General features: G+C 47.3%; 1 protein-coding gene across 2 annotated transcripts in view; it reads right to left on the bottom strand.

Moving 5' to 3' along the window:
* Positions 1-20,656, bottom strand: part of FLACC1 (flagellum associated containing coiled-coil domains 1) — a 40,250-nt gene extending 19,594 nt beyond the window's left edge. For both annotated transcript variants that reach the window (XM_002712533.5, XM_051849298.2), the window contains exons 1-7: positions 16,028-20,656; positions 9,636-9,795; positions 9,058-9,138; positions 7,847-7,895; positions 5,831-5,964; positions 3,906-3,999; positions 1,500-1,561 (exon numbers count right to left, since the gene is read on the bottom strand). In XM_002712533.5, the coding sequence (XP_002712579.2) occupies positions 1,500-1,561; positions 3,906-3,999; positions 5,831-5,964; positions 7,847-7,895; positions 9,058-9,138; positions 9,636-9,748 (533 nt within the window). In that variant the 5' untranslated portion in view covers positions 9,749-9,795; positions 16,028-20,656. The remainder of the gene's footprint in view (positions 1-1,499; positions 1,562-3,905; positions 4,000-5,830; positions 5,965-7,846; positions 7,896-9,057; positions 9,139-9,635; positions 9,796-16,027) is intronic.
* Between the last annotated feature and the right edge of the window lie 5,064 nt (positions 20,657-25,720).

The raw sequence follows: 25,720 nt of genomic DNA, 5'->3' as shown, positions 1-25,720 counted from the left end.
TTTGTTTTATATAATTGGCTGTTCTATCATTGGGTGAATCTAGAAGGGTACTTCAAAAAATTCTGGAAAATGAAATTAAAGATAAGTGTATTTTGTTACAAAAAAATGTTAAGTGCATACAGAGAAGGATCTTCAAAAAGTTCATGGGAAATGCACATAATGAAAAAACTATGCATATATTTTAAAATATTTTGCATAAAAATAAACATATTTTTTAAAAAGACATTTATTTATTTGAAAGGTAGAGTTACATAGAGAGAGAAGGAGAGATGGAGAAGGGGAGAGAGAAGAGAGAGAGATGAGAGAGAGAAGAGAGAGAGAGAGAGAATCTTCCATCCATTGGTTCACTCCCCAACTGGCTGCAACAGCCAAGACTTCTGGGTCTACTATGTGGGAGCAGGGGCCCAATCGCTTGGGTCATCCTCTGCTGCTTTCCCAGGCACATTAGCAGAGAACTGGATTGGAAGTGGAGCAGCCAGGACTTGAACCAGTGCCCACCTGGGATGCCAGCGCTGCAGGTTTCAGCTTTAACCCACTGAGCAACAGTGCCATCCCCAGCTTATCTGTTAATTCAACTACTCGATAACTTTTTGATGTATTCTCATATATCATACTCTCTCCTGACCTGCCACATTTCTGCTGAGAAACCATCTGGTAGTCATAGTCGTACTCCTTTGTATGTGATGTGTTTCTTATCCCTGCTGCTGTCAGCATTTTTTCATTGTCTTGATTTTTGAAAGCATAGTAATATCTGTGTATTCCTCCTTGGTTTGAATTATTTAATTTTAATGAATTTGGTTGGCAGGGGAGTATATGGAAACCCTAATTTTCTCCCAGTTTTTCTATAAAACTAATTCTTAAAATCAAGTTAGTGAATACAGAAGGCATATATAAATGGCAGTGACTCGACCAGCAGCACTATCCCTCTGCCAGGATTTCTGAGGGTGCTTTGGGGCCCAGCAGTGAGCCTAGAAGGAGATTCTGAAGTTCCCAGCGCCCATACAGATGCCACACGTCATTTTAATGTCTCCTTGACTTTCATCACCCTGCCCCTTCCATGCCTTCTTCCTGTTGTCTTTTTCAGGCCCTGACGTAGCAGCCAGGGGAAGTGGAGGTGGGAGGTGGGAAGAGCCCAGGGAGGGAAGAGGAGGAGGAAGGAAGAGATTGGAATGAGAACAGCAGTTGTTCGTCTCAGAAATCTCACAGAGAATAAAAACTGGCTTTTCTCAGCAACCAAGAGAAAAAAAAAAAAAACAACAGAAAAATTATAGTTGAAATGGAAAAAAAAATTGGATAACAAAAAACCCAGGAATAACCTTTGCCTCATTCTGCTGGCCTCATGCAAGCCGGCCTGCTCTGCAAAGACTCACGCTTCACCCGACTCCACCTCTGACCCCGACTCCACCTGGCACTGTCCGAGGTCCCAGGGAAGTGCAATCCTGCAGAGCCCACAGGGGCCACAGAGCATGGCACACAGAGCTTCGCGCCAGAAAGCTTACCTGTTCTTGCTCTCGAAGTTCTGTTTCATCTCAGCACAGCGGTGTTCCATTTCATCGGCAAGCTGGAAAGGAGGCCAGCATTAACGACAGAGGATTGAGGACTTCAGCCCTGCTCCGGGTTTGCATCGTCTGAGAAAACTCCCCATGCACGAGGCGCGGCCCCTTCCCCATGCTTCTCCTGCTGTGCCCGCAGGGCCAGAGGGCGCGTGACTACTGAGGTCGCGGAACGATTCTTGCCTTGCTCTGCGCCATTCTGTACGGCATCAGTTCATAATGTTGGTGCATGAACGTCATCTCTGTTGCTGTTTTCTGTTCTTGTCTGCTAGATTCTCATCTCTTTACAAGATTAAGGCCTTTGGATTCTTTGATATATAATTACATGGGGCATTAGAAGAGCCAAGGAGGACTAAGACTCAGCTCCTTCCTTTAAAGAAGCTTAAAACCCAGTATTAATCAGTCCTTGTTGGCAGCATGGTTGGGTTTTAGAAGATAGGATGTGCTCACCTGCAGCCGATCCTCCATTCTAACACGTCAGGTCCTCTGACCTGGGTCTCAGGAGAAATGAATGTCCACTGTCAGCTGAGGACCCACTGTTGGCTAAGACCAGGGTTCTGGGCTTGTTTTGGTTCCCCTCTAACCACTAGGGCAGGGGGCTTCAGGCACTACCTGGCATAGCTGCTGAACAGCATGGAGGCAGTGGCCAGTTCTCCCTTCCACACAGTGACACAGCACATGTGGGGTGCTCAGAAGTGGGAACACCTGCAAGATCACAATTAGGGTCCCTTCATGGAAACCATGTCTAACCATGTCTGCAGCAAGGCCCAGGCTCCTGAGTCAAAATGTGCATTTTTGCCCAGTGACTCACTGTGGAACTGAGTGAGCCTATGCAAATGATCTAACTGCTTTGCGCCTCAATTTCCTTTCCACAGAAGGAAACTGTAAGTCCATCAGTATTTTCAGAAAAATTTCAGAAAAAAAGCAATGTATCAGGAGTTGGAGGGGAGGGGAGGGTCTTGGCCCGAGTCCCTGCAGGTTTCACACAGGTATGGGATATCAGAGGGTCAGGGGCTGCCTGCTGAGAAGTGGAACCTCACACACCAGGGAGGCTGAGCCCAGCCCTGGTCCCTATCAGTCCAGCCCAGGCCACCAGGACACCTACTTGAGTTGGGGAAGAAGCTCCCATGGCGAAACATGGCAAAATGTAAAGTATTGCTTTTGTACCCCAGGAAACACAAGCAGTGTGAAATGACAGCAGGGGCCGGCGCTGTGGCACAGTGGGTTAACGCCCTGGCCTGAAGCGCTGGCATCTCATATAGGCGTTGGTTCGAGACCTGGCTGCTCCACTTCTGATCCAGCTCTCTGCTATGGCCTGGGAAACAGTAGAGGATGGCTCAAGTCCTTGGGCCCCTGCACTATGTGGGGGACCCAGAAAAAGTTCCTGGCTCCTGGCTTTGGATCAGCCCAGCTCCGGCCATTGCGGCCAATTTGGGAGTGAACCAGCAAATGGCAGACCTCTCTCTCTCTCTCTCTCTCTCTCTCTGCCTCTCCTCTCTCTGTGTAACTCTGACTTTCAAATAAATAATAATTTTTTTAAAAGAGATATGACATCAGCAGATTCTGCTGTACGCGCCTTGATTTTTTTTTTTTTTCTGACAGGCAGAGTGGACAGTGAGAGAGAGACAGAGAGAAAGGTCTTCCTTTGCCGTTGGTTCACCCTCCAATGGCCACCGCAGCCGGCGTGCTGTGGCTGGCGCACCGCGCTGATCCGATGGCAGGAGCCAGGTACTTCTCCTGGTCTCCCATGGGGTGCAGGGCCCAAGCACTTGGGCCATCCTCCACTGCACTCCCTGGCCACAACAGAGAGCTGGCCTGGAAGAGGGGCAACCGGGACAGAATCCGGCGCCCCGACCGGGACTAGAACCCGGTGCGCTGGTGCCGCAAGGCGGAGGATTAGCCTAGTGAGCCTCGGCGCTGGCCGCCTTGATGGTTTTAACAGGAACAGAGGGTGGGTAGTGGAGGTTTCCAGGAATCTTTGGAGCAACGTTAGAAGCATGCCTGTGCCCATGCCATTAGCAGGAGCCTCACAACCCCTGAAGCTTAACTCCCCACAAAAGCTGGATGAGGAATACTGGTGCCCCCTCACGTGGAGAGGACAGTGTCACTGCGCACACAGGAAGCAGCCAGAGAACTCCTGGAAACGAATGCGTTAGGCTTCAAGCAGGGACTTGAGTTCTTGTAGTTATGGATTAGAACAGTCAGAGGTGTGTTACTGAGCGACATGATCCTGTCTTCTGGGTCCTGGAAGAGGTGGCTGACATAGTAAAGTGCTTGCCTGGTGCACAGGTAATCTGAAAATATTAGTCTTGCTCTACCCATAGAGATGTGGGAAAATGCAAGATCACTCACCAATTTCTGGGCAGACTGGTGGTCTCTGTTCATTTGCTCTATTACTGCCGTCAGCTCTGAGATCTGCTCTTCTAGGTCACGAATGACATTGGTCCTGTGGGACAAGTCATTCTATTATCCCATCCGCAGGGCTTCCAGGTGCAGCCCCTAGGTGTAACTGACTCTGGCCTGGTGAGAGCCAGGGCAAGTTCTACACCTGCTGCATCATTATAGAGTTGGGGTAGAGGATTTGAAGGGTGGTCTTGGAGAAAGGCATTTCACAGCTGTGTGGTGAACCTCAGGTCTTGCATTTTGGATGGGTAAGCCAGCTGGAAGTGAACAGGGTGGTACGGGACCCTGTTGAGCAGAAGGGAAATAGGAATGCACCAGAAAGGGTTTGACCTTGATTTGGAAACCACAGCTGAAATGGACAAAGGGGAAAGTGCAGAGGATTAGGAGATGAGAAGATGGGGGAATAGGACTGATGCTGACACTGAATCCCACACAAGGAAATGGGCCAAGGGAAAGAGGGCACTTGAGAGAACAGATAGATTTCAGAACAGATAGATTTCTGTGTTTCCAGGCTTGGGGCTGCCATGACAGCCATAGGATATTTCACTCTATCTGGCTGGACCGGGGTAGACTGGGTACCACAGTGTGATGTGCAGCAGAGCCGAGAGGAGGCCTTCAGCTGAAGAGCTCTGGCCCCTTTGGCCAACCATCCTCCATGTCTAACTGGGCACAGAGAGAATGTGAGCTGAGAAAACAAGAGAGGACATGAAAGGGGAGGAGGGGTTGAGACAGCTGCCTAATGGGAAACCTCTGTCTTTCAAAAAGAACCCTCAATGCAAGAGATGCTCACAGCTAGACCGGGGAGCAAAACAAACAAGGGCTACTGTGTTTTATCACACCGCAGCTGATGACAGGGTTCTGCTGAGGCCAAGAGGTAGCTGTCAGTGCCAGCTTGTCTACGGATGCATCACCCCGTCTTCGGTTTCAATGATTTGTCCTCTGCACTCAGGCAGAGCCTTAGACTCCAAAATGGCGAGGAAGAGGTACGAAGAGGGTGGGAACTTAATCCAATTATGGTATTAGGAGGTGGGCTTCATGGGAAGTCCTCAGGTCCTTGGTGGCCTTACAAGATATCTGTCATGAGAGGGTTATCAGAAAACCTGAGTTTGGGCCCAACTGCACGTACTCTCTCTGCTTCCTGGCTCGCGATGTGATGGCTCCCTCTGCATGAGCTCCAGCATCCACAGTGTAGCCTTTGCCAAAGCCTGCATCAGCTCACTGGGACTTTCAGCCTCCAAAACTTGGGGCTAAATAAACATCTATTTCTTTCCTAAGTCACTCATCTCAGGCGCTTAGCAGCACAAGCTAACTAATCCAACTCATTTTCTTCCTGTAGGTGATCATGGATGAAGAGGGAAAGGCAAGCAGAGGCTAGGACAAAGACTTGAGTGTGGCTTCTCTGGGCCAGCTCAGATCAGGCTGGCTCTATGGCATGAACTCACTCAACTTGGGTGTCTCCCAGCCTCCCCCCAAACCTGAATCCCTTCCCCGAGGTAACCCTCGAGAGAGTTTGCTTGGATCCTTCCTCTACACTCACAGCTAGCTAGGCCAGTCTTACTAGTATTATTTACTATGTGTGTGTTTTCTGCTGTTACTATTAGTCTTTTAGAGTTCTGTCTTGGAAGAATAATTCTCACAGTAAACTAAAGCCTGAGGGAGGAGAACAATTTGAGAGCGATCCCCGGGATCTGCTCACAAATGGGATCAGAGCAGAGCAAGATGCGTGTGGAGAGAAGGCGTGGGCAGGAGGTGAGCTGGCAGCACCTTCAGAGCTGGGACCGACGGCCTGTGTGGGCGGCAGAGGCTGGTCCTTCAGGCCAGGATGAGCAGTGAGGACAGCTCTCAGGGGCTGGATGTTGTTCCAAAGATGTTACCTGGAAAATTCGACTTTGTCCGTGATCTCTGATTCCAACCGTTTTTTCCTACTGAACATCTCGTCTCCTAAGGTGACGGAAATCTGCTCTCGATTCCGAATAAGCTGATAGCCAGGTGACACATTGATCACTTCCTAGGCACCAAAGAGGAAAGTAAGATAAAGTTGCAGGCTTGGCATGTTGAGATCTGGCCAAGGCAGTCTTACTTAAGAACAGAAGCACAAGATGAGACTGCAGTGCCCCCCCCCCCTTTCCTAAATTCACCTTCATACCCCTGAGGACCAATCCCAATACCCGCTGGCTCCTGGCTGTCCCTGGAGACCTCTCAAGCTCAATGGTGCCAAACCAAACCATCGCTGTCCTGCCCCGCGCTCTGCCCCTGCTCCTCCTCTGTGTTCTCCATCATGGCCAGAGCCAGGAGGCAGCCAGGCACTGAGAAGGCTGCCAAGGCTGAGGGGATGGACAGATCTGGAGTGAGATGTTGGCTCTGCCACAAACCAGTAGCTATTCAACATCTCTGTGACTCAGTTTTCTTATCAGAAAGAGTGGGTCGTAGAGGTCAACGTGAGGCATGGTGGTGATGATGCCACTTGGGACATATGAGTGCCTGGGTTTAACTCCTGGGTCTGTTCTGAATTCCAGCTTCCCACTGATGCACACCCTGGGAGGCAGCAGGTGATGGCTCAAGTATTTGGATCCCTGCCATGCCCGTGAGAGATCCAGGTTGAGTTCTTAGCTCTTGCCTTCATTGGGAGTATTTGGGGAGTGAACCAGAAGATAAGGAGATATCCATCTCTCTCTCTGATTTAAAAAATATAAAATAATATTTTAAAAAGGAAGACAAGGGTGTTAATAACTTTTCCTCAAAAGGGTTCTGTAAGGAAAAAAGTGGAATGACACAGTTGCAAAAAAATTGTATTCAGTTTCTCCTTCTTTCCCCACCAGACTCTACAGTCAGCAAGCCTGTGCCATCATCTGGCTCTTGGGCTCTTGCAACGCCTTCCCACCTGGCCTCCCTGCCTTCCGTCTGGCTCCCCCAAAGTCCATCATTCTTTCTACCTTTAGGGTAATTATTTTGTCCTGGGTTTCAAAGAATGGAAAGTCTCTTAAGGGAGAAAAATAGATGAAAACAGACAATAGTAAAAAGCACCCATATTATCCCACCAGGGGGCGCTGCTCCTAAAAGGCAAACCTTGCCAGTACTGAGCAGACTGATAAGCAGACTGATGATTTTCCTGGACACCACAAGGAGCAGGCCTTCACTCCCAGCAGGCGTCTGGATTCAGTCTCTCCCGTGTTTCCCAGTCCCTTCTTGTCCCTGGCACCCACAATGCCCCTGACAGTTCCTCCCAGAGCATCTGTGCCTTTCCCAGGGAGGTAGCAGGGATCCCGCACCTGAACACAAGCTGTGCTGTGTCTGGACTAGTTGTCACTGGGGTTTCCCTGGGGTGCTCTCTGCCCTGCACAGACAGTAGAGAGTGGCAATGAAACGCTCACTCTGGGGGTGTGCGTTTAGCCTACTCACATCCCACATGACAGTACCTGGGTTCAATTCCCACCTCTAGCTCCTGCCTCCAGCTTCCTGCTTAACGCAGTTCCCAGGCGCCAACAGGGATGGCTCAAAGAACTGGGTTCCTGTGGAGATATGGCTTGCATTCCCAGCTCCTGGCTGACCCACTGTGGCCAGATCTGGCCTCAGTTGGCTGTTGCCGAAATTTGGGGAGTAAACCAGCAGTTGGGTGGGTCTCCCTCTCTCTCTCTCCCTCTCTCTGTCTCTCAAATAAATAAATAAATAAATAAAATGGTTTAAAGCCTCACCCTGGAGTCTGGCTGAGTTGACCTCAGGTCACTGTTCTGTTCTGTATTAACCAGCCCTGGGGTAATGAGCGATAATAATAGCCCCTCCTCCCAGGATCGCTGTGAAGACCCAACAAGGTGTTTGTCAAAGGCCCGGGCTTGCAAGTGCCCACTGCTCCGTGCATCTCAGCCCCGCTGCCCTCTCCTGAGTTGACTCACGTAAGGCGATCTGTTGCTCTCCTCTTGCCTTCCTAAAGGGATTTTCATTCTGCAAGAGAAAGACGTGCTCAGAGAGCAACCAAGGAGCAAAGAGAAGCTCCAAGCTTAGGAGCTGCACCTGCTCCTGGCATCATCGCACCCTTACTCTCTGAGCTCTGGTCACCTGGCCTCCTTAGAGGACCCCCAAGGCAGCAGCAGAATGCATGGACTCAGGGCCCCTGAGGGACTCTCATGAAAAGTTCCTGCTCAAGGAGAAAAAAAGAGTTCTTCTTACAAGGTTAGGGGAGTCTCAGCCGGATAGAGGGTCCCCCACACCGCATCCCTGCAGCAAGGCCCTGTGAACCAGGTGACACCTGCCACACACACATGGCACACGCACACAGCATATGGCACACATGCACACACACACACACATACACTGTGCAGCCTTCTTCGCTGGAACATGGAAACAGTTTACATAATGAAATATTCAGATAATGAAGCAAACTGTACATGTCCTCCTTCAAATCTTCACGCATGCTACATGCAAAATGAATGCCGTATCTATGTATGCATAGCTGTACCTCTATAAGGAGTAACTTAGATTAAAAGTGAGATGAGTAACACAGTGGTTCCCTCAGTATCCATGGGAAATTGTCTATAGGATCCCCCACCCCCGATGAATACCAAAATTCACAGATGCTCAAATTCCTCGTTTAAAACGACATAGCATGAGCAAACCACCTGCCTACACCCATCTTGGACACTTTCAACCTTCTCAGGATTGCTCATACCACCTAATCCATGTAAATACTATGTAAATCATTGCTGTATTGTTTAAGGAACAATGACAAGAAAAACAATCTGCACATGTTTAATACAGACACATTGTTCTTTGCAACAACATATTTTCACCCATGGTGGGTTGGATCCACGATGCAGAACCCGCAGATACAACAGCAGCCTGTGTGTGTGTGTAGATGTGAGATAAAGTTAGCGGACATCACGACAGACTGCGGAGAGCTCTTTTGCAGTGAATTGGAAGCTGTGGGTACAGACGAATCACAGAAGCTATGTGTGGGGCCCGAGGTTTGGGGGAATTCACGGTGGATTTGAGCAATTCTCTGACGTCTCAGGCAGTTCCTGACAGATCGGGCTGTGAAGGCTGAGGTGGGAGATGATTTTATTCATGTCTCGAACCAGTCCTGCCTCATAGTCATAAAAATACTTACTTTGGGTTGACAACAGGTTTTGCTGTTGGTTGGGATTGGAGGTAATTTTGGTCTTTTGAAGCTGGCTGAAGAGGAGCTAGCCTGAAAAGGAAGAATTAATAACCAGAAAGGGAAAACTGGACATTCACCCACACGGGACACTCCTAGATGAAATATATTCCCATGGTGGCCTGACATTGAAACACAAGTAGGATCTTGAAGATCTGAGATCTTTGGAACCTAGGCTCTTGTTCGCTGTCTCAGGGAACCCCGGGGCTGGCGTCAGGCTTTGTCCCTCAGTTCCTAAAGCTCTTGTCCCACATGGAAGGGGCAGCCACCATCAAGGCCCTTTGGAAACTGTGCTTTCCCTGATGCACCAACTTGGAGACTTTCTCATTTGAAAAACCACACTAACACAGACAGGATTGGCGAGATCAGTGTGCAGCCGATAGTCTGGTAGGGCAGGCTGTGTCAGGCTGGGTCTTCTGGACCACCTGGGATTTTGCTACTAAGATGATGGTTTTGAAAATCTTGAGGGAGTAAGAAAGCTACAAATGGAACCCAAACCCTTTACCTACCCAATGTCACATAATCCTTACTTGGTCCGTCCTGTGGTGGTCTGGCTTGGTGGATGAGGGGTCTTAATCAACTTTCGTGGTCCCAGGTTCCAGGGGTCCCAGCAGGTGCAATAGATGAGAGGGTTGGGGTGCATGGTCCCAGGTCAGGGGCGGTCTTGGCTGCTAGGTCAAGAAATGTTTGCTGAAATGGGAAAATAACAACAGAGAGGTTAACCATTCAGGATCAAAGCATAAACACTTAAGAGACATACAGGGAAGGGCTCAGGAAGGCCCAGAGGACAATGGCGGATTCCAGAAGCTGTCAGTCTGGTGCAAGGGCTTCACGTTCATGAAAAATGCATATCATGAAAAAAAAACTTTGCATGGATTTCAAATTGTTCTATCCCAAAGTAAATATATCTTTTAGTCCCACTTGGCCACAAACATTTTAACTACCTTCATCTTTTAACATCTCACCCCCTGCTACCCGGTAGACTTGAGAGCAATTTAAAATTTTCCATAATTGAGTGCCACTGTGTGTCGCTCCCCTTCTTCATGGAGGAACGACACAGGACCCTGCGCTGTTCTTTTGTCTGCTCGGCCCTCCCCGGGTTTGCTGCTGGTTCTTCCCGGGTTGGCTACTGTCCCTTCCACCTCCGTGGAAGGGCGGTTCCCCCTGGCCACTTTCCCCACTTCCGCAGGGGAGCGACACACCGCCGGCCGGCTCTCTCGGGGGCTGCACAGGTGTTCCTTCAGCTAGATGTTCCCCTTAGATGTTCCTGGTGCATGTTGTCTCTCTCCTCCTTTATAATCCTCTTCCACCAATCCCAACTCTGCTACCCACACGCCAAGTACGCTGCTCTCCTCCAATCAGGAGCAGGTCCTACAGTTTATTGGTTGAACTGGAGGCAGCTGTGTAGAAGCTGTTTCTCCCTTCTCAGCGCCATATTGTGGGAGAGCAGATGCATAGAATAAGTCTTAATTCCAGTAACTTAGTCTAGTCCGAGTTGCTCCCAGTTGCTCCCCACAACTGTGAGCCAGGGACACAACAAGCACTCGGACATTGCTGTCCCGAGTTCACAGTGTTAGACCCTCGGAGTGAGGATGCTAATAACACGTCGAGAGGCACACCCCAAAGACTCAGACTCCAGACCAGCTGATGCAAAAGCAAGAGGATTTATTTGGCGGCTGCGCAGACGGGCCTCCTGAACTCGGGAGTCCAGAGAGCCCCCCCAGTACAAAGCCACACGGTTTATATACCCGCAGCGACCAATCAAAAGCACTATAGAGTCCATGCACACATCAGTCCAATCCGCGAGCTGATCATGTGAAGGGCATGCGTCTTCTATCCAATCAGCTACGGGATCACATGGGAGGCATGCACCTCATCGCCATTTTGTTGTTTACTTCTTTAGTAGTTCCTTTCCCTGCCAGCGCCATCTTGTTCACCCTGAGGGGGGATGACGTCTCCCTCCCTTTGTTCCCCTTGTGGGAGAGCGGCGTCCCGCTTCCCACACCGTTATTTGAGTATTAGGAAGCATACAAACTGGGTTAGGTCTTAGCACAGCCAGGCACAAGTGTCACAGCTAGCTAAGCATAGGGTCTCTTATTTTTATAGCTGCACCTAATTTTAGCTTTGGGGGAAAAAGTTTAGGGCTGTAATTTTTAAACTTTAATTTTTGGCTGGCGCCGCGGCTCACTAGGCTAATCCTCCGCCTAGCGGCGCCGGCACACCGGGTTCTAGTCCCGGTTGGGGCGCCAGATTCTGTCCCGGTTGCCCCTCTTCCAGGCCAGCTCTCTGCTGTGGCCAGGGAGTGCAGTGGAGGATGGCCCAGGTGCTTGGGCCCTGCACCCCATGGGAGACCAGGAAAAGCACCTGGCTCCTGGCTCCTGCCATCGGATCAGCGCGGTGCGCCGGCCGCAGCGCGCCAGCCGCGGCGGCCATTGGAGGGTGAACCAACGGCAAAGGAAGACCTTTCTCTCTGTCTCTCTCTCTCACTGTCCACTCTGCCTGTCAAAAAAAAAAAAAAAACTTTAATTTTTATTTGGGGCAAAGGTGACTTCTTGTTTTTAATGGTATTGGCTTAGGTCACTCCATCTTGGTTTGATTTTTAAGGTTCTTCAACAGCTAAGGACGGAGGTAGCACACTGCTGTGTTGGGAACAAGCCTAAGTGCCCCCGACTCCCAAGCCTCTGCCTTTCATCAGGCTGCAATGGCTCTTGGTGATGTGAAGGGAAATCCCCATGGCAGATCCCTCATAGAACTTTCTGGAACACTAGTTCTGTTACTCTAACAACAACACAAGGAAATCTCCCAGGTCCTCTTTCCTGGTCACCTCCTGAATCACAGAGGGGAAGCTCTTCTCCAGCTCCGCAGATGGCAGACCCCCTGTTAGGAGCTAACAGAGAAGCAGGAAGGCGTGGCCACACGTGTTATCTTCTTTTGTTTCCAGAACCTCACTAAGATGACAGGACAGGAATAAAAGCTTTGGAATTCCACAAAAGCCAGAAAACACAATATCATACAGGGGGTGTGAGTGTGAAGGGGCTTCAAAAAGTTCATGGAAAATGGATATTATGAAAAATATGCATGGATTTGAAATTTTTTCACACTAAAAATATATTTATCTTTTAATTCCATTTTCTGTGGAAGTTTTGAGGACTTGTGTATGTTTGGCACAAAACCGAAGGCCCTCAGCCCGAGACCATGGCCTTCAGCCTAAAAGACCATGGTCCATGTGCCAGCAAAGGGACCACTGCTCACATCCGGGGTCTGACATGGTGTGGAGGCGCCTCTGCCTCTCAGGCCAGGGGCCATAAGGCAGCTAGGTTTGCTTCTCTGAGCCCCAGTTTCCTCTCTGAAATTGGAGACCATGGGAGTTCACTCCTCAGGGGGCCACTGTGTACTTCAAATGAGACCAGCTTGGGGCACAGGCCTTATACACAGCGCATTCTCAAAAACTGCAGCCTAAGAATACCATCAACCGGGGCCGGCTGTGGCGCAGCGGGTTAAAGCCCTGGCCTGCAGTGCCAGTATCCCCTGTGGGCACTGGTTTGAGCCCCACCTGCTCTATTTGCTGTCCAGCTCTTTGCTATGACCTGGGAAAGCAGTAGAAGATGGCCCAAGTGCTTGGGCCCCTGCATCTGCATGGGAGACCTGGAAGAAGCTCCTGGCTCCTGGCTTCAGTTGGCCCAACTCTGGCTGTTGTGGCCACCTGGGGAGTGAACCAGTGGATAGAAGACACCCCCCCCCCCCAGCTCTCTGTGTAACTGCTTTTCAAATAAAATAAATAAATATTTAAAAAAGAATACCATCAACACTACAGTGGCTTTTTGTGACTAGAAGCTTTCATTTCTGCAGTTTTGGGAGAAAAGGGGTATGTGTGTGTGTGTGTGAAATTGAAACAAGTTCATTGTAAAGAAAGTTATAACAGAAAAGCCTAAGGAAGTAAAAATTACTAGCACTTCAAGATGACCTCTGAAAATATTTTTTTTAACTTTTATTTAATGAATATAAATTTCCAAAGTAAAGCTTATGGATTACAATGGCTCCCCCCGCCATAACTTCCCTGCCACCTGCAACCCTCCCCTTTCCTGCTCCCTCCCCCCTTCAAGATTCATTTTCAATTCTCTTTATATACAGAAGATCAGTTTAGCATATATTAAGTAAAGATTTCATCAGTTTGCACCCACATAGAAACACAAAGTGAAAAATACTGTTTGAGTACTACTTATAGCATTAAATCACACTGTACAGCACATTAAGGACAGAGATCCTACATAAGGAGTAAGTGCACAGTGACTCCTGTTGTTAACAAATTGACACTCTTGTTTATGGCATCAGTAATCACCCTAGGCTCTTGTCATGAGTTGCCAAGGCTATGGAAGCCTTTTGAGTTCACCGACTCTGATCATATTTAGACAAGGTCGTAGTCAGAGTGGACATTCTCTCCTCCCTTCAGAGAAAGGTACCTCCTTCTTTGATAACCTGTTCTTTCCACTGGGATCTCACTCACAGAGATCTTTCATTTAGTTTTTTTTTTTTTTTTGACAGAGTGTCTTGGCTTTCCATGCCTGAAATACTCTCATGGGCTTTTCAGCCAGATCCACGTGCCTTAAGGGCTGATTCTGAGGGCCAGAGTGCTGTTTAGGACATCTGCCATTCTATGGGTCTGCTGTGTATCTCACTTCCCATGTTGGATCATTCTCTCCCTTTTTGATTCTATTGGCTAGTATTTGCAGACACTAGTCTTGTTTATGTGCTCCCTTTGGCTCTTAGTCCTATCATTATGATCAATTGTGAATAGAAATTGATCACTGGGACTAGTGAGATGGCATTGGTACATGCCACCTTGATGGGATTGAATTGGAATCCCCTGGTATGTTTCTAACTCTACCGTTTGGGGCAGGTCAGCTTGAGCATGTCCCGAATTGCACATCTCTTCCCTCTCTTACTCCCACTCTTATATTTAACAGCGATCACTTTTCCTTTAAGTTTCAACACTTAAGAATAACTGTGTATTGATTACAGTATTCAACCAAAAGTATTAAGTAGAACAAACAAACAAAAATACTAAGAGGGATAACGTATTAAGTTGTTCATCAACAGTCAGGGCAAGGACTGACTTGATTAGCTCTTGTCATGACCGTTGATGTACAATGTAATACTTTATCCATTTTAGTGTTTTTTTTGTTTTTTTTTTTTTTGTTCTAGTACTATTGGTTGAACTCTGTAATTAACACACAATTATTCTTAGGTGTTTAAATTTTAACTGAAAAGTGATCCCTGTTAGGAATTTGGAAATCATTATGCTGAGTGAAATAAGCCAGTCCCAAAGGGACAAATATCATATGTTCTCCCTGATCGGTGACAACTAACTGAACACCAAAAAGGAAACCTGTTAAAGTGAAATGAACACTATGAGAAACGGTGACTTGATCAGCCCTTGCTCTGAAAATATTTTATGTAACATTTTCCAGAATTCTAAAGAAATGGATTTATAGAATTTTCAATGGTAACAAAAAATACTTTGTCATAGATACATTTTTTTGCTTTCAACAAATCCAGTATAATGAACTCACTCTTCGCCTAGCTTCAACAGAAGTTTGTGACTAAGCTCTCATACCTACTATACTATACTGTATCTATACACACTTCATTCTGCCAACACCAGATTATTCTAAAACAAATATTTAGAATGAGTTTGAGGGGCCAACGCTGTGGTGTAGTAGGTTAAGTCTTGACCTGCGGCCAGCATCCCATATGGGCATAGGTTCGTGTCCCAGCTGTTTCTCTTCCTATCCAGCTCCTGCTAATATGCCTGGGAAGGCAGTAGAAGATGGCCCAAGCGCTTGGGCCCCTGCACCCATGTGGGAGACCCAGAAGAATTCTTGGCTCCTGGCTCCTGGCTTTGGATCCATTCAATTCTGGCCATTGTGGTCATTTGGGGAGTGAATCAGCAGATAGAAGACTTCTTTCTCTGCCTCTCCCTCTCTTTCTCTGCAACTCTGTCTCTCAAATAAATAAATAAGTCTTCAAAAAAATGAATTTGGGATTTGTTTCTATATTATCTTAACCATGCAATCTCTATTCAATGAATATACCCATTTACATATTTACCTGGTTTTGCATTGATGACCACTTGGTTGTCTTCATGTCCCCCTTCCCCCCCACACTACACAAGGCCTTGGTCTATATTCTTTTGCTTTTAAAAAGTCAAGGGCGCTCTTCTGAACACCCACGGGGTGACACTCCAAACACGTAACAATCAGCGAGACAATGCTGTTGACAATCAGAACAGACACGAACTATACGGTGGGAACAGGGTCCTGGAGGACCCCACTCCATACCCATGCCAGGCATCACGAGGGGGTCTGGGAGTGCCAGGGGAGGAGCTAGGACAACCAAAGTGGCAGGGAGGACATCTGAGGGGCGTGGGCAGAGGCCAGTCGCATTTCAGCAGCGCCGCCACTCTGCCTAGCAGCCAGTGTCAGTCCTTGACTCCCTGCGCCTTCCCAAGAGGCAACCATCGCTAACACTTCTTTTGGTGCCCTTCCAAAGTAATATTTATTATGAATAGTAAATTGGTTTTAGTGTAGATCAGAACAATTGCCTATTATGTTGTATCTTGTTGTTTTTACATAACAGGCTATGTAGTGGATAGTTCCATCTCAGCACAGGTAAATCTGCATTTGCTGTGGCTTGATAGCCCATTGTACGGCTCTGACTATATAGGCGTGTGTGTGTGTGTGTGTGCGTGCACACACACAAGAATCTTTTCCTTTGCTAACTTTCTCCCTGATGACTTTACCTGAGGCCCAACAGGCTGCATGCGGCAGTTGGTGACACCGTAGTCACCAGTGCACCGACATGGTTAGTATTAAAAAGCAGCAGGGATAAAAATCATAGAAAACATCTTTTCCAAAGAGCTTACCTTGGATGGCCCAGATTTATTTTTTCCCAAGCAGTTTCATCTCAAGTCGAGTCTCAAAGAAACCACAACATTCTAAAGAAACTATTCCCCATCAACACAAAACCAGAGTTCATTTTACATCAAACCCCAGGGTTGGAGAACTCAAGACTTTCCGTGGTCATTAAAGGCCAAGGCAGAAAACCCACAGCACGCGCTGTGCAGAGACAGACTCCCAGGGGATCCAACCGAAGGCTTCAGCAAGGCTGAACTGGCCTGAATGCGAATTCCCCTTCTAAAGACCCTCCACTTGGAATCTCTTGGTAGTGCAATGAGTCAGACTAGACGAGGAAGTCACGCCTCTGTCCAGGTCTCCTCTACTTGGACCTGAACCGGGAGGTTTGTCCTTGGGAGATGGCAAGGGAAGGTTTGTTTCTATTATTGCTATGGGAACAGAATCGCCACTCCTCATTGGCTCAGGGCACTCTTCTTAAAGAGAAGGTTGCAAAAGCAGCAGTTACATTCTACAAGGCCCACAACGGTGACCACCTTCAACAGCCAGGAATTCACACTCTGGATGCTGAGTTTCCATTTTCATCATCAGCCATGAAACAAAATAGGCGTACAGTGTGTTTTCAGAGGCAAAATTCATAGAATTTAACAGCACTCCTGGGCTTAATCTGCCTGTGGCAATAGTTGCCAGGCAAGGGCTGTGATAGATTTTAAATTCCTCTGTCATTTGCTCACAGAAACTTGAAACTCAAAAGTAGGCACTTTCTTCCTTGCATTTAAGGCTTTGAAATTGCTTAAAGTGCAGATCCCCAAGTCTCTTTTGGTTACCAAGGGTTTCAGATTTTTTTTCTAAATATAACTGCTTTTTCTCACTATAGACAAAAAGTGCTTGTTTATTATAGCCTCCTGATTCCATCTTTATTCTAACTCATCATAAGACGTGCTTTACACATTTTATAATGAAAGATTTGTGAAATAATCTTATTGCTCGTCTTTACATTTCTTTCTCTTCTTTAAATTAAGGCTGATGGTAAAGTACTAGATTGACTTCATGAGCCACTGATGGGTCTCCACCCACAGTTTACAAAGCACCAATGTAGACTCACCCTGGCGTGCCGTGGACAGTGAAGTGTGAGGCACGCCAGGCACTGTTGCTAGGGTTGGGTATGTACCCCAGTTCCTGTGCTTAAGAGAGCTGAGAGATGAACAGAGAGAGACAAGTGCAATAAAGGCACAGTGACTCTACGTACAGGATGCAGTGGGAGCGTGCACCAGGGATTACTCCTCTAGTCTAAGGCATCAGGCGAGAGTGTCCATCAGAGAAGGGATCCGACTAGGTCTGCACCTCAGGAAGATCATTCTGTCTGCACAGCAGGGAAACCATTGGAAGGACCAAGACAGAGGCAGGCAAGCCAGGGGACGTGTCTGTGCCAGTGGCCCAGATGAGCGCAAAGGGCGGCCCTGCCTAACTGTGGCAGCGAGGATGCCGGGAAGATACAAGACTTGGCCATTGCCTGCACCCCAGGGTGAGGGAATGGGGGTGGCAACCACTCCTGGGTTGCTAGCTTGAGCAGTTGAGTAGATGGTGGTGCCATTTACTGCAATGGGAAAGTCCAGGGGATAAGCAGCTTTAGAGACATGTTGAGACAATCAACCAGCCATGTCTATTGGAGAGTTTGTTCCATATTTTGGGAGGTCAAATTTAGAGACAGATTTAGCAGGCCTCATCGATGAAATTTCCAGCCAGGAGAGTGAGTGAAATCACACAGGGAGAGGGTACCATGTGAGAGAAGGGGGTCTAGCATGGAGCCTGGGCAACATCGGTATTTATGGCAATGTTTCTCAAAGGCGGGCTGTGGGCTAGTTCAAATACGCATAGCTGTTCCTGGACTATGCGTGGCTTGATCAGAGTGGCTTCTTAACTTCAGAAAATATAAAGCCTGGAGGTGGTGCTATGGGAGTTGCTGCAGACTCAGCAGCGTCCCTGGAAAACCAGGTCCTTTCTATCTGCTACACCAGTCTCGGTGCGGACAGAGGGAAGACGCCTCAAGGCTGCACAAGGGCTGCCCCTACTCCAACCACCATGAACTAGATGATGACAGACTTTCAAAGCTGAAAAGGAGGGGAACAAATTACACAGAGAACGACTGATGGATTTGACTGGCCATGAAGTCAAATCCATTTCCAACTACAGACTGGATGTTGGAGTTTACCAAATACAAGTCTATATTAACATTCCTTATTTTTTTTTTTTTAAGTATTTATTTGAGAGGCAGAGAGACAGAAACAGAGAAAGGTCCTCCTACCCACTAGTTCACTCCCCAAAAGCCCAGGAGCCAGGAACTCAAACCAAGTTGTCCAAACTGGAGGCAGGGACCCAGTTTATCATCATCTGCTGCATGCCAGAGTGTCAGGTAGCTGGGATTGGGAGCAGAACTGAGACTCAAATCCCAAGGAGACAGGTGTTTGGCACAGCGGTAGACACTGATTCCAGCCTCCTGCTAATGTGTGCATCCACGTGGGCAGTTCTGGATGAAGTTCCAGGCTTCTGGCTTTGGCCTGGGCCAGCCCCAGATCTTGGGGGCATTTGGGGAGTGACCCAGTACATGTATGGTGTGTGTGTGTGTATACCGAGGTGGAACATGAAGTGTAGTACTAACTCTTGACGTTATTGTACCTAGAGATTGTGTGAGAGATGGTGACAATAACTATGTAAGTGGTAGAATTATATAAATTATATAAAAGTGGTGAATTATATAAAGTCAAAATACTTTGTAAAATTTTCTGGCTCATTCTAATGTATACATGGACTATGAAAATCCAGCTTTTTAACACTTTAATTTTTGCCAAGAAAGTTGTTTTGTGAAAGAAAACTTTTAATTTTTTTGCATTTGCTTTTCATGTGTTTTTCACTAACATTTCATATCACCTTTTGCACACGTGACTCATACTTTTCAAAGAACAAAACATTTTGTGCCATTGCCAATAACACTGCCTATCTGCCCCTAGTTATATTTGGCATCTTTACCAAACTTGGGAACTATGTATTTATTTAAAAATTTTGTGTTGGGGCCGATGCTGTGGGTAGCAGGTAAAGCTGCCACCTGCAATGCTGGCATCCCACATGAGTGTTCGTGGGTGTTCCAGCTGCTCCGCTTCTGATCCAGTTCCCTGCTAATGGCCTGGGAAAAGCTGAAGAAGGCCCAGGTGTTTGGCTCTGCACCCACGTGGGAGATCCGGATGGTGTTTCTGGCTCCTGGTTTTGGCCTGGACCAGTGCTGGCTATCACGGCCATGTGAGGGGTGAAGCAGAGGATGGAAGATTTTGCTCTCTCTCTAATTCTACCTTTCAAATAAGTAAATAAATCTTAAAAAAATTTTTGCACTATTTTGACCCATATTTTCTAGAAAACTGCATGAAAAACAGAAAAATACGACTTGGCATTACCATTGCTGAATACAATGAGGACAGGGGTGAAGGCAACAGGACATACAAAGCCCCAAATCAGTGCCCTTATCTGAAGGTTTTTGGACTTAAATACATCTACTGACCTTTGTGAAAGAAACACAACAGACTGGGAATATTGCTAAATTTTACACCTAAGAAGAAGTGGCCTCATACTTCATTTATTCCTCACAAAATGTTCATAATTCCGAATGAGTATTAAATGCATTTTTAAAGGAAATGCAGACGTTAAATATATAAAAGACCTTTTGTGAACATTGTGTCCAACAATGTTCAAATTTTCTTTCTTGGAAACGGTTTCTCAATATCTGAGTGCCCATGGAAAATTGTAAATTATAGGAAAAGAACTGTTAAAAGTGCATCCTAAACTTTCTTAAACTTAGTAGCTGCTTATCAGTGACCTAAGATTTTATGCTTCTGTTACTGTTACATGGCTAAGGAAACATTATGGTGTCTAGTTGTATCTGTGAGTTTCACACCCATGGATTAAAATGAATAAATCAGTCACATCAGGGCTCAGCACTGTGGCATAGCAGGCAGGTAAAGCCGCCACCTGTGACACCAGCATCCCATATGGGCGCTGGTCTGAGTCCTGGCTGCTCCACTTCCAAGTCAGCTCCCTGCCAATCAGCTGGGAGAAGCAGCAGAAGAGGGAGGGCACAGTGCCTGGGCCTCTGCCACCCCCATGAGAGACCTGGATGAAGCTCCTGGCCCCTGGTTCGTCCTGGCTTAGCTCTGGCCATTGTGGCTCCTCAGGGAGTCAACCAGCAGGTAGAAGATCCCTCTCTCTCTGACTTTCAAATAAACAAAGAATTCTTTTTAGAAACAGGACTCTAGAGCCGGCGCCGTGGCTCAATAGGCTAATCCTCCACCTTGCGGCGCCGGCACACCGGGTTCTAGTCCCGGTTGGGGCGCCGGATTCTGTCCCGGTTGCCCCTCTTCCAGGCCAGCTCTCTGCTATGGCCAGGGAGTGCAGTGGAGGATGGCCCAGGTGCTTGGGCCCTGCACCCCATGGGAGACCAGGAAAAGCACCTGGCTCCTGGCTCCTGCCAGGATCAGCGCGGTGCGCCGGCTGCAGCGGCGGCCATTGGAGGGTGAACCAACGGCAAAAGGAAGACCTTTCTCTCTCTGTCTCTCTCTCTCACTGTCCACTCTGCCTGTCAAAAAAAAAAAAAAAGAAACAGGACTCTATACTGCCCATGCACTTTTTTTCCTGTTACTGTTCCGTAAACAATACCATATAACAACTATTTACATAGTACTCACACTGTATTAGGTGTTGTAAGTAAAGTAGAGATGACTTAAGAATACAAGAGGATGTGTGTAGATTATATGCAAATACTACAACACGTCACTTAGGAGATTTGAACATCTGTCATTTTTCCCCTGTTTGTGTGGGTTTGGTGGTGGTGGGGGTGTCCTTGTATCGTCCCTCACAGATACTAAGGGTGTGGGGAGCAACTCGGACTATACTGTTACTGGAATTAAGACTTATTCTATACATCTGCTCTCCCACAATATGGCGCTGGGAGAGGAGCAAACAGCTTCTACCCAGCTGCCTCTCACCAACTTGACAAGCTGCAGGAGCTGCTCCTGATTGGAGGAGAGCAGCGTGCTCAGTGTGTGGGTAGCAGAGCACGGATTGGTGGAGAGGACTATATAGGAGGAGAGAGACGGCATGGTGGTGTGGGTTGGTTGGAGAGTGCGTTGGAGAGTTCGCGGGGAAGTTTGTTGCTTCGTTCTTTCTCATTTCTCTCTATCATTCTTGCTTTGGGAGTTCGCTGTTTACTTATTCTTACTTTACTATAGAAAAGACTTGTAAAAAAGGGGAACAACAAGCGTCCGGTCCGGTATGGCTCCTCCGCGTGCGGAGGAGCAGCAAATGGTGCCGTGACTCGGATAGGAAACCTAGGAGGGAAGAAGCGGGAAGAAGTGGGAAAATACCGGAGAGAGAGACTAGCAAAGAGCCTAGGGGAAAGCCGACGGAAAAAGTGCTGGTGAGAAGCTAGTTAGAACCCAGGAAAAAAGCCACGGGGGAAGAAAAATAGAAGCTAGGAAAGAGGTATTTACTGGGAACGCCTGGGAGACTCAGTCTTCCACTACGCCCACTGCTCCAACATGTCACGGACAGTACAGACAATGGAGTTCTTTGGCTACTCTTTGCCCACTGGCTACGTCTTCTTCCTGCTAGGCACCATCCTCTATTTCTCCCTAAAGATCATCCGTTATGGGCTGAATGCGGTTTCTCTCACTCTCTCTTCCCACTCCCCACCTCCTCGCAGCTTTTCTTCTAAGCGAGGGAAATGAGGGGGGAGGAAAATTCATGCATTCGTAAGAGCAGTCGTAGAGACGTCCCCCTGGTTTCTACAGCAGTGGAGGCAGGTGGGGCGGCAATTGCACGCAGCTGGGGAATCGCTAGAAGTGCTGAAGCTGTGGCAACTCATTGATCAGGCGCTTCAGGACCCCACGGAAGGGATCGAGTTGTTGCTTAATGAGGGGAGTGAATTGCAGGAAGAATTATGGCAGGGCAGCCAGGCGAGCAGCTATTGTAACAAACAGGTGAGAAGAAAATCAAAGAAGGATTTAGAGAGCCAGGAAGCTTACAGGGGGGAGGAAGAAGCTGAAGAGGGAACCTCGCCCCCGAGAGAGATGCCAAGAATATATCCTGGCCCTACAAGGCTGGCAAATTCAACCATAAAGGATGAATCACCACCCCGGTATCGCCCATTGGTACTACCAAAATTTCCTCCTGTAAAGAAAAGCCCCTTTTTTCCACATGAGATTGAAGAAGAGTGGGAGGAGGAAGGAGTGATGGAGGGAGTAGGTATGCAGGAGGAGATAGAAAGGCCAAGAACCGAAAGCAAGCAAAGGGGAGCTGTTTATAGAAAACCTACTTGGGAGCAGTACCAGGAACCAGGCCAGGTGTTTCCTGTAATTCAGGATCAACAGGGAAACAGGGGTTGGACGCCTCTTGATCACAAATTACTTAAAGAATTGCAACAATCAGTGCAATTGTATGGCCCCCATGCAAGTTTCACACAGGCAATCCTTGATAACATTGGACAGCAAGGCCTAATACCCGAGGATTGGAGAAACTTAGTAAAGGCGGTGTTGGGCGGGGGTGACTTCCTCTTATGGTTAGCTGCTTATAGAGAATTCGCGCGAGAATATTCAAAGCAGAACTATCGAGCAGGGAATCAAACATGGGATGAGGAAATGTTAAATGGAGAAGGGCGATTTGCCAATCCCGATGAGCAGGCCCGACTACCAACAGCTGTCCTCTTACAAGTAAGAGAGATAGCAAGAAGAGCCTGGAAGGTGGTACCCAGAAAAGGAGAGATAAGACACAGCTTGACTAAGATAGTGCAGGGCTCTACTGAACCTTACGCTGACTTCGTGAACAGATTAATGGAAGCAGCGGGAAATATCTTTGAAACTGTGGAAGAAGCAATGCCCTTAGTCAGAAGATTGGCATATGAACAGGCCAATAAAACATGTCGTGACGCTCTTAGACCATGGCAGCATAAGGACATCCCTACCTTTTTGAAAATCTGTAGGGATGTCATGGATGATGTAGCTTCTGGATCACATGCTGCAGTAGCAGTGACCCGACAATTTAGACAGAACATGAGGGGACGAAAATGCTTTAGATGTGGTCGAGAAGGGCATTTAATGAGGGAATATAGGGCGAAATTTCCAGCCCGAGATCAGCAGGGCATAGAGAACTTGAGAAGACCAGGCCTTTGCCCACGCTGTAGAAGAGGGAATCATTGGGTCAGTGAATGTTACTCTAAAATGTATAGCACAGGCAATCCCCTGAGGATGCCAAATGAGTCAGGCCCCATAAAAAGACCAGGTGTATATGGACAACAACAAAAAAACGGAATGTGGGCCCCTGCACCCCGGGGCCAAAACAATCGGTGGATGCCACGGTCCCAACAATACAAAAACCAAATATTTACTGCGCAGAGTTACGAGCCACCGGGTATTCGGTACTAACACCTCAAATGGGAGCACAAGCCATAGAGGTGAGGGCAGAAACAATTTCGGCTGAGCATAAGGGATTTGGAATAATCATAGGAAAAGAAACAAATGCTTTAAGAGGCCTAATGGTCATTACCGGAGTTATCCAATTACCCTTTGATAAGTTAAAGGTGCTGATACAATCTACAAAGGGTATTATACAAATCAAGCCAGAAGAACCTGTGGCTCAAATGCTGATTATGACTGGAGCGCAGGATGTTCATGGACCCCAAGGGGAGAAATTTGCAGCCTTGTCCCTGTCTTTAGCAGATCGACCTCTGTGGACCTTAACCATTAGAGGAAAGTCGATTCAGGGCCTGCTAGATACGGGTGCAGATGTAAGTATAATTTCGGAAAATGATTGGCCGAAGTCATGGCCCCTTCAGCCAGGAGATAATACTTTAGTAGGCCTAGGTGCGGCCATGACACCATCAAGGAGTGCTCAGGTGCTTCATTGGCAGGATCAAGAAGGGAACAAGGGAAATGTGCAACCTTATGTTAGTGCACTCCCCATCATATTATGGGGAAGAGACATTTTAGAACAATTGGGACTGACATTAACCAATGAAGACCAATTGGAGAGTTCTACAGGACGGCGTATTATGTATAAAAAGGGATATCAGGAGAGAGGATTAGGCTCCAGAGAAGGCAGAAGGGACCTAGCCCAGCCCAAAGGCGACTTTAAAAGACAGGACACGGGTTTTTCGTGGGGGCCACTGAGATGCAGCCGCTGCCACTGTCATGGCTGGACAACAAGCCAAAGTGGATACCACAGTGGCCCCTTACCCAGGAAAAGTTGGCTGAGGTAAATGATATGGTGTTACAACAATTAGAGGCAGGCCATTTGCAACCATCAACCTCCCCATGGAATACGCCAATATTCGTGATAAAGAAAAAATCGGGGAAATACCGGTTGTTGCATGATTTACGGGCTGTTAATCAGCAGATGCAACCCATGGGGGCATTACAACCCGGACTCCTGGTTCCTACTATGATCCCAAAGCATTGGCCATTAATAGTACTCAATCTGAAGGACTGCTTTTTTAGCATACCTCTACATGAACAAGACATTCAGAGGTTTGCTTTCACCGTACCTTCCATTAATCATCAAGGTCCCGACAAAAGATATGAATGGAAAGTGCTTCCCCAAGGAATGACTAACAGTCCTGCCATATGCCAGCTATATGTTGACCAGGCAGTAGAGCTGGTTCGACAACAGTGCCCAAAAGTACAAATTTTACACTACATGGATGACCTGTTAATAACGGCTGAAAGTGAAAATCACCTTATGGAAGCATATAAGCTGTTGCTATTATATTTGGAAAAAGTTGGGTTACAAGTAGAAGATACAAAAAGGGGAAGTAGTACAGTACTTAGGGCTTAAAGTAACTTCTGAAAAGGTGACCCCATTAGAATTTGAAATTGCAATAGATGGGTTGCAGACCCTTAATGACTTCCAAAAATTATGTGGCAATTTAAATTGGTTGAGGCCCTATTGTAAATTAACCACCGAAGATATGATGCCATTATTCAATATTTTAGAAGGAGATGCCCAGCTTGATTCCCCTCGTAGATTGACAAAAGAAGCCCGCTTGGCGTTACAGAAAATCGAAAAACAAATTAAAGCAATGCAGATGGAAAGATGTGATCCACAACAAGCCCTAGAAATATTAATTTTTATGGAACAGCTGTATCCCTTCGCAGTCATTTGGCAAGGAGGACCCTTGTTGTTTGTATACCCACATTCACATGCACCACGTGTACTATACACCCAAGGCATTGCGGTGGCTGATTTGATATTAACAGCAATAAAAAAGGCGACAGAAATGGCGGGGAAGACTCCAAAGCGATGTGTAGTTCCCTTTGCTCAAGAGGCAGTAGAAGCCTTTACAAGGGAATGCTGGCAATGGGCATACATAGTTCTCATTCTACAAATAGAGATTGACAATCACTACCCTCGCCATCCATTTGTTAACTTCTGCACACAGGTTTCAATAAAACGGGTGCAGAAGGTGCGAAGGGATCCAATTCAAGGGGCAGTTACCGTATTTACGGATGGAGCTAAAGGCGGAACAGGAGCAGCTAAATTCAACAATCAACGATATTTTGTTTTAACAGCATCCCCTTCTCCACAACATGCAGAATTAGCTATTATCGCAACAGTATTACACAGAGAGAGCGCACCCATGAATATTTTGTCTGATAGTGCATATGTGG

This window comes from Oryctolagus cuniculus, chromosome 3 (assembly GCF_964237555.1).
Source record: "Oryctolagus cuniculus chromosome 3, mOryCun1.1, whole genome shotgun sequence".
In the NCBI taxonomy this organism is placed as follows: Eukaryota; Metazoa; Chordata; class Mammalia; order Lagomorpha; family Leporidae; genus Oryctolagus; species Oryctolagus cuniculus.
This window is presented reverse-complemented; position numbering and strand designations above follow the sequence as displayed.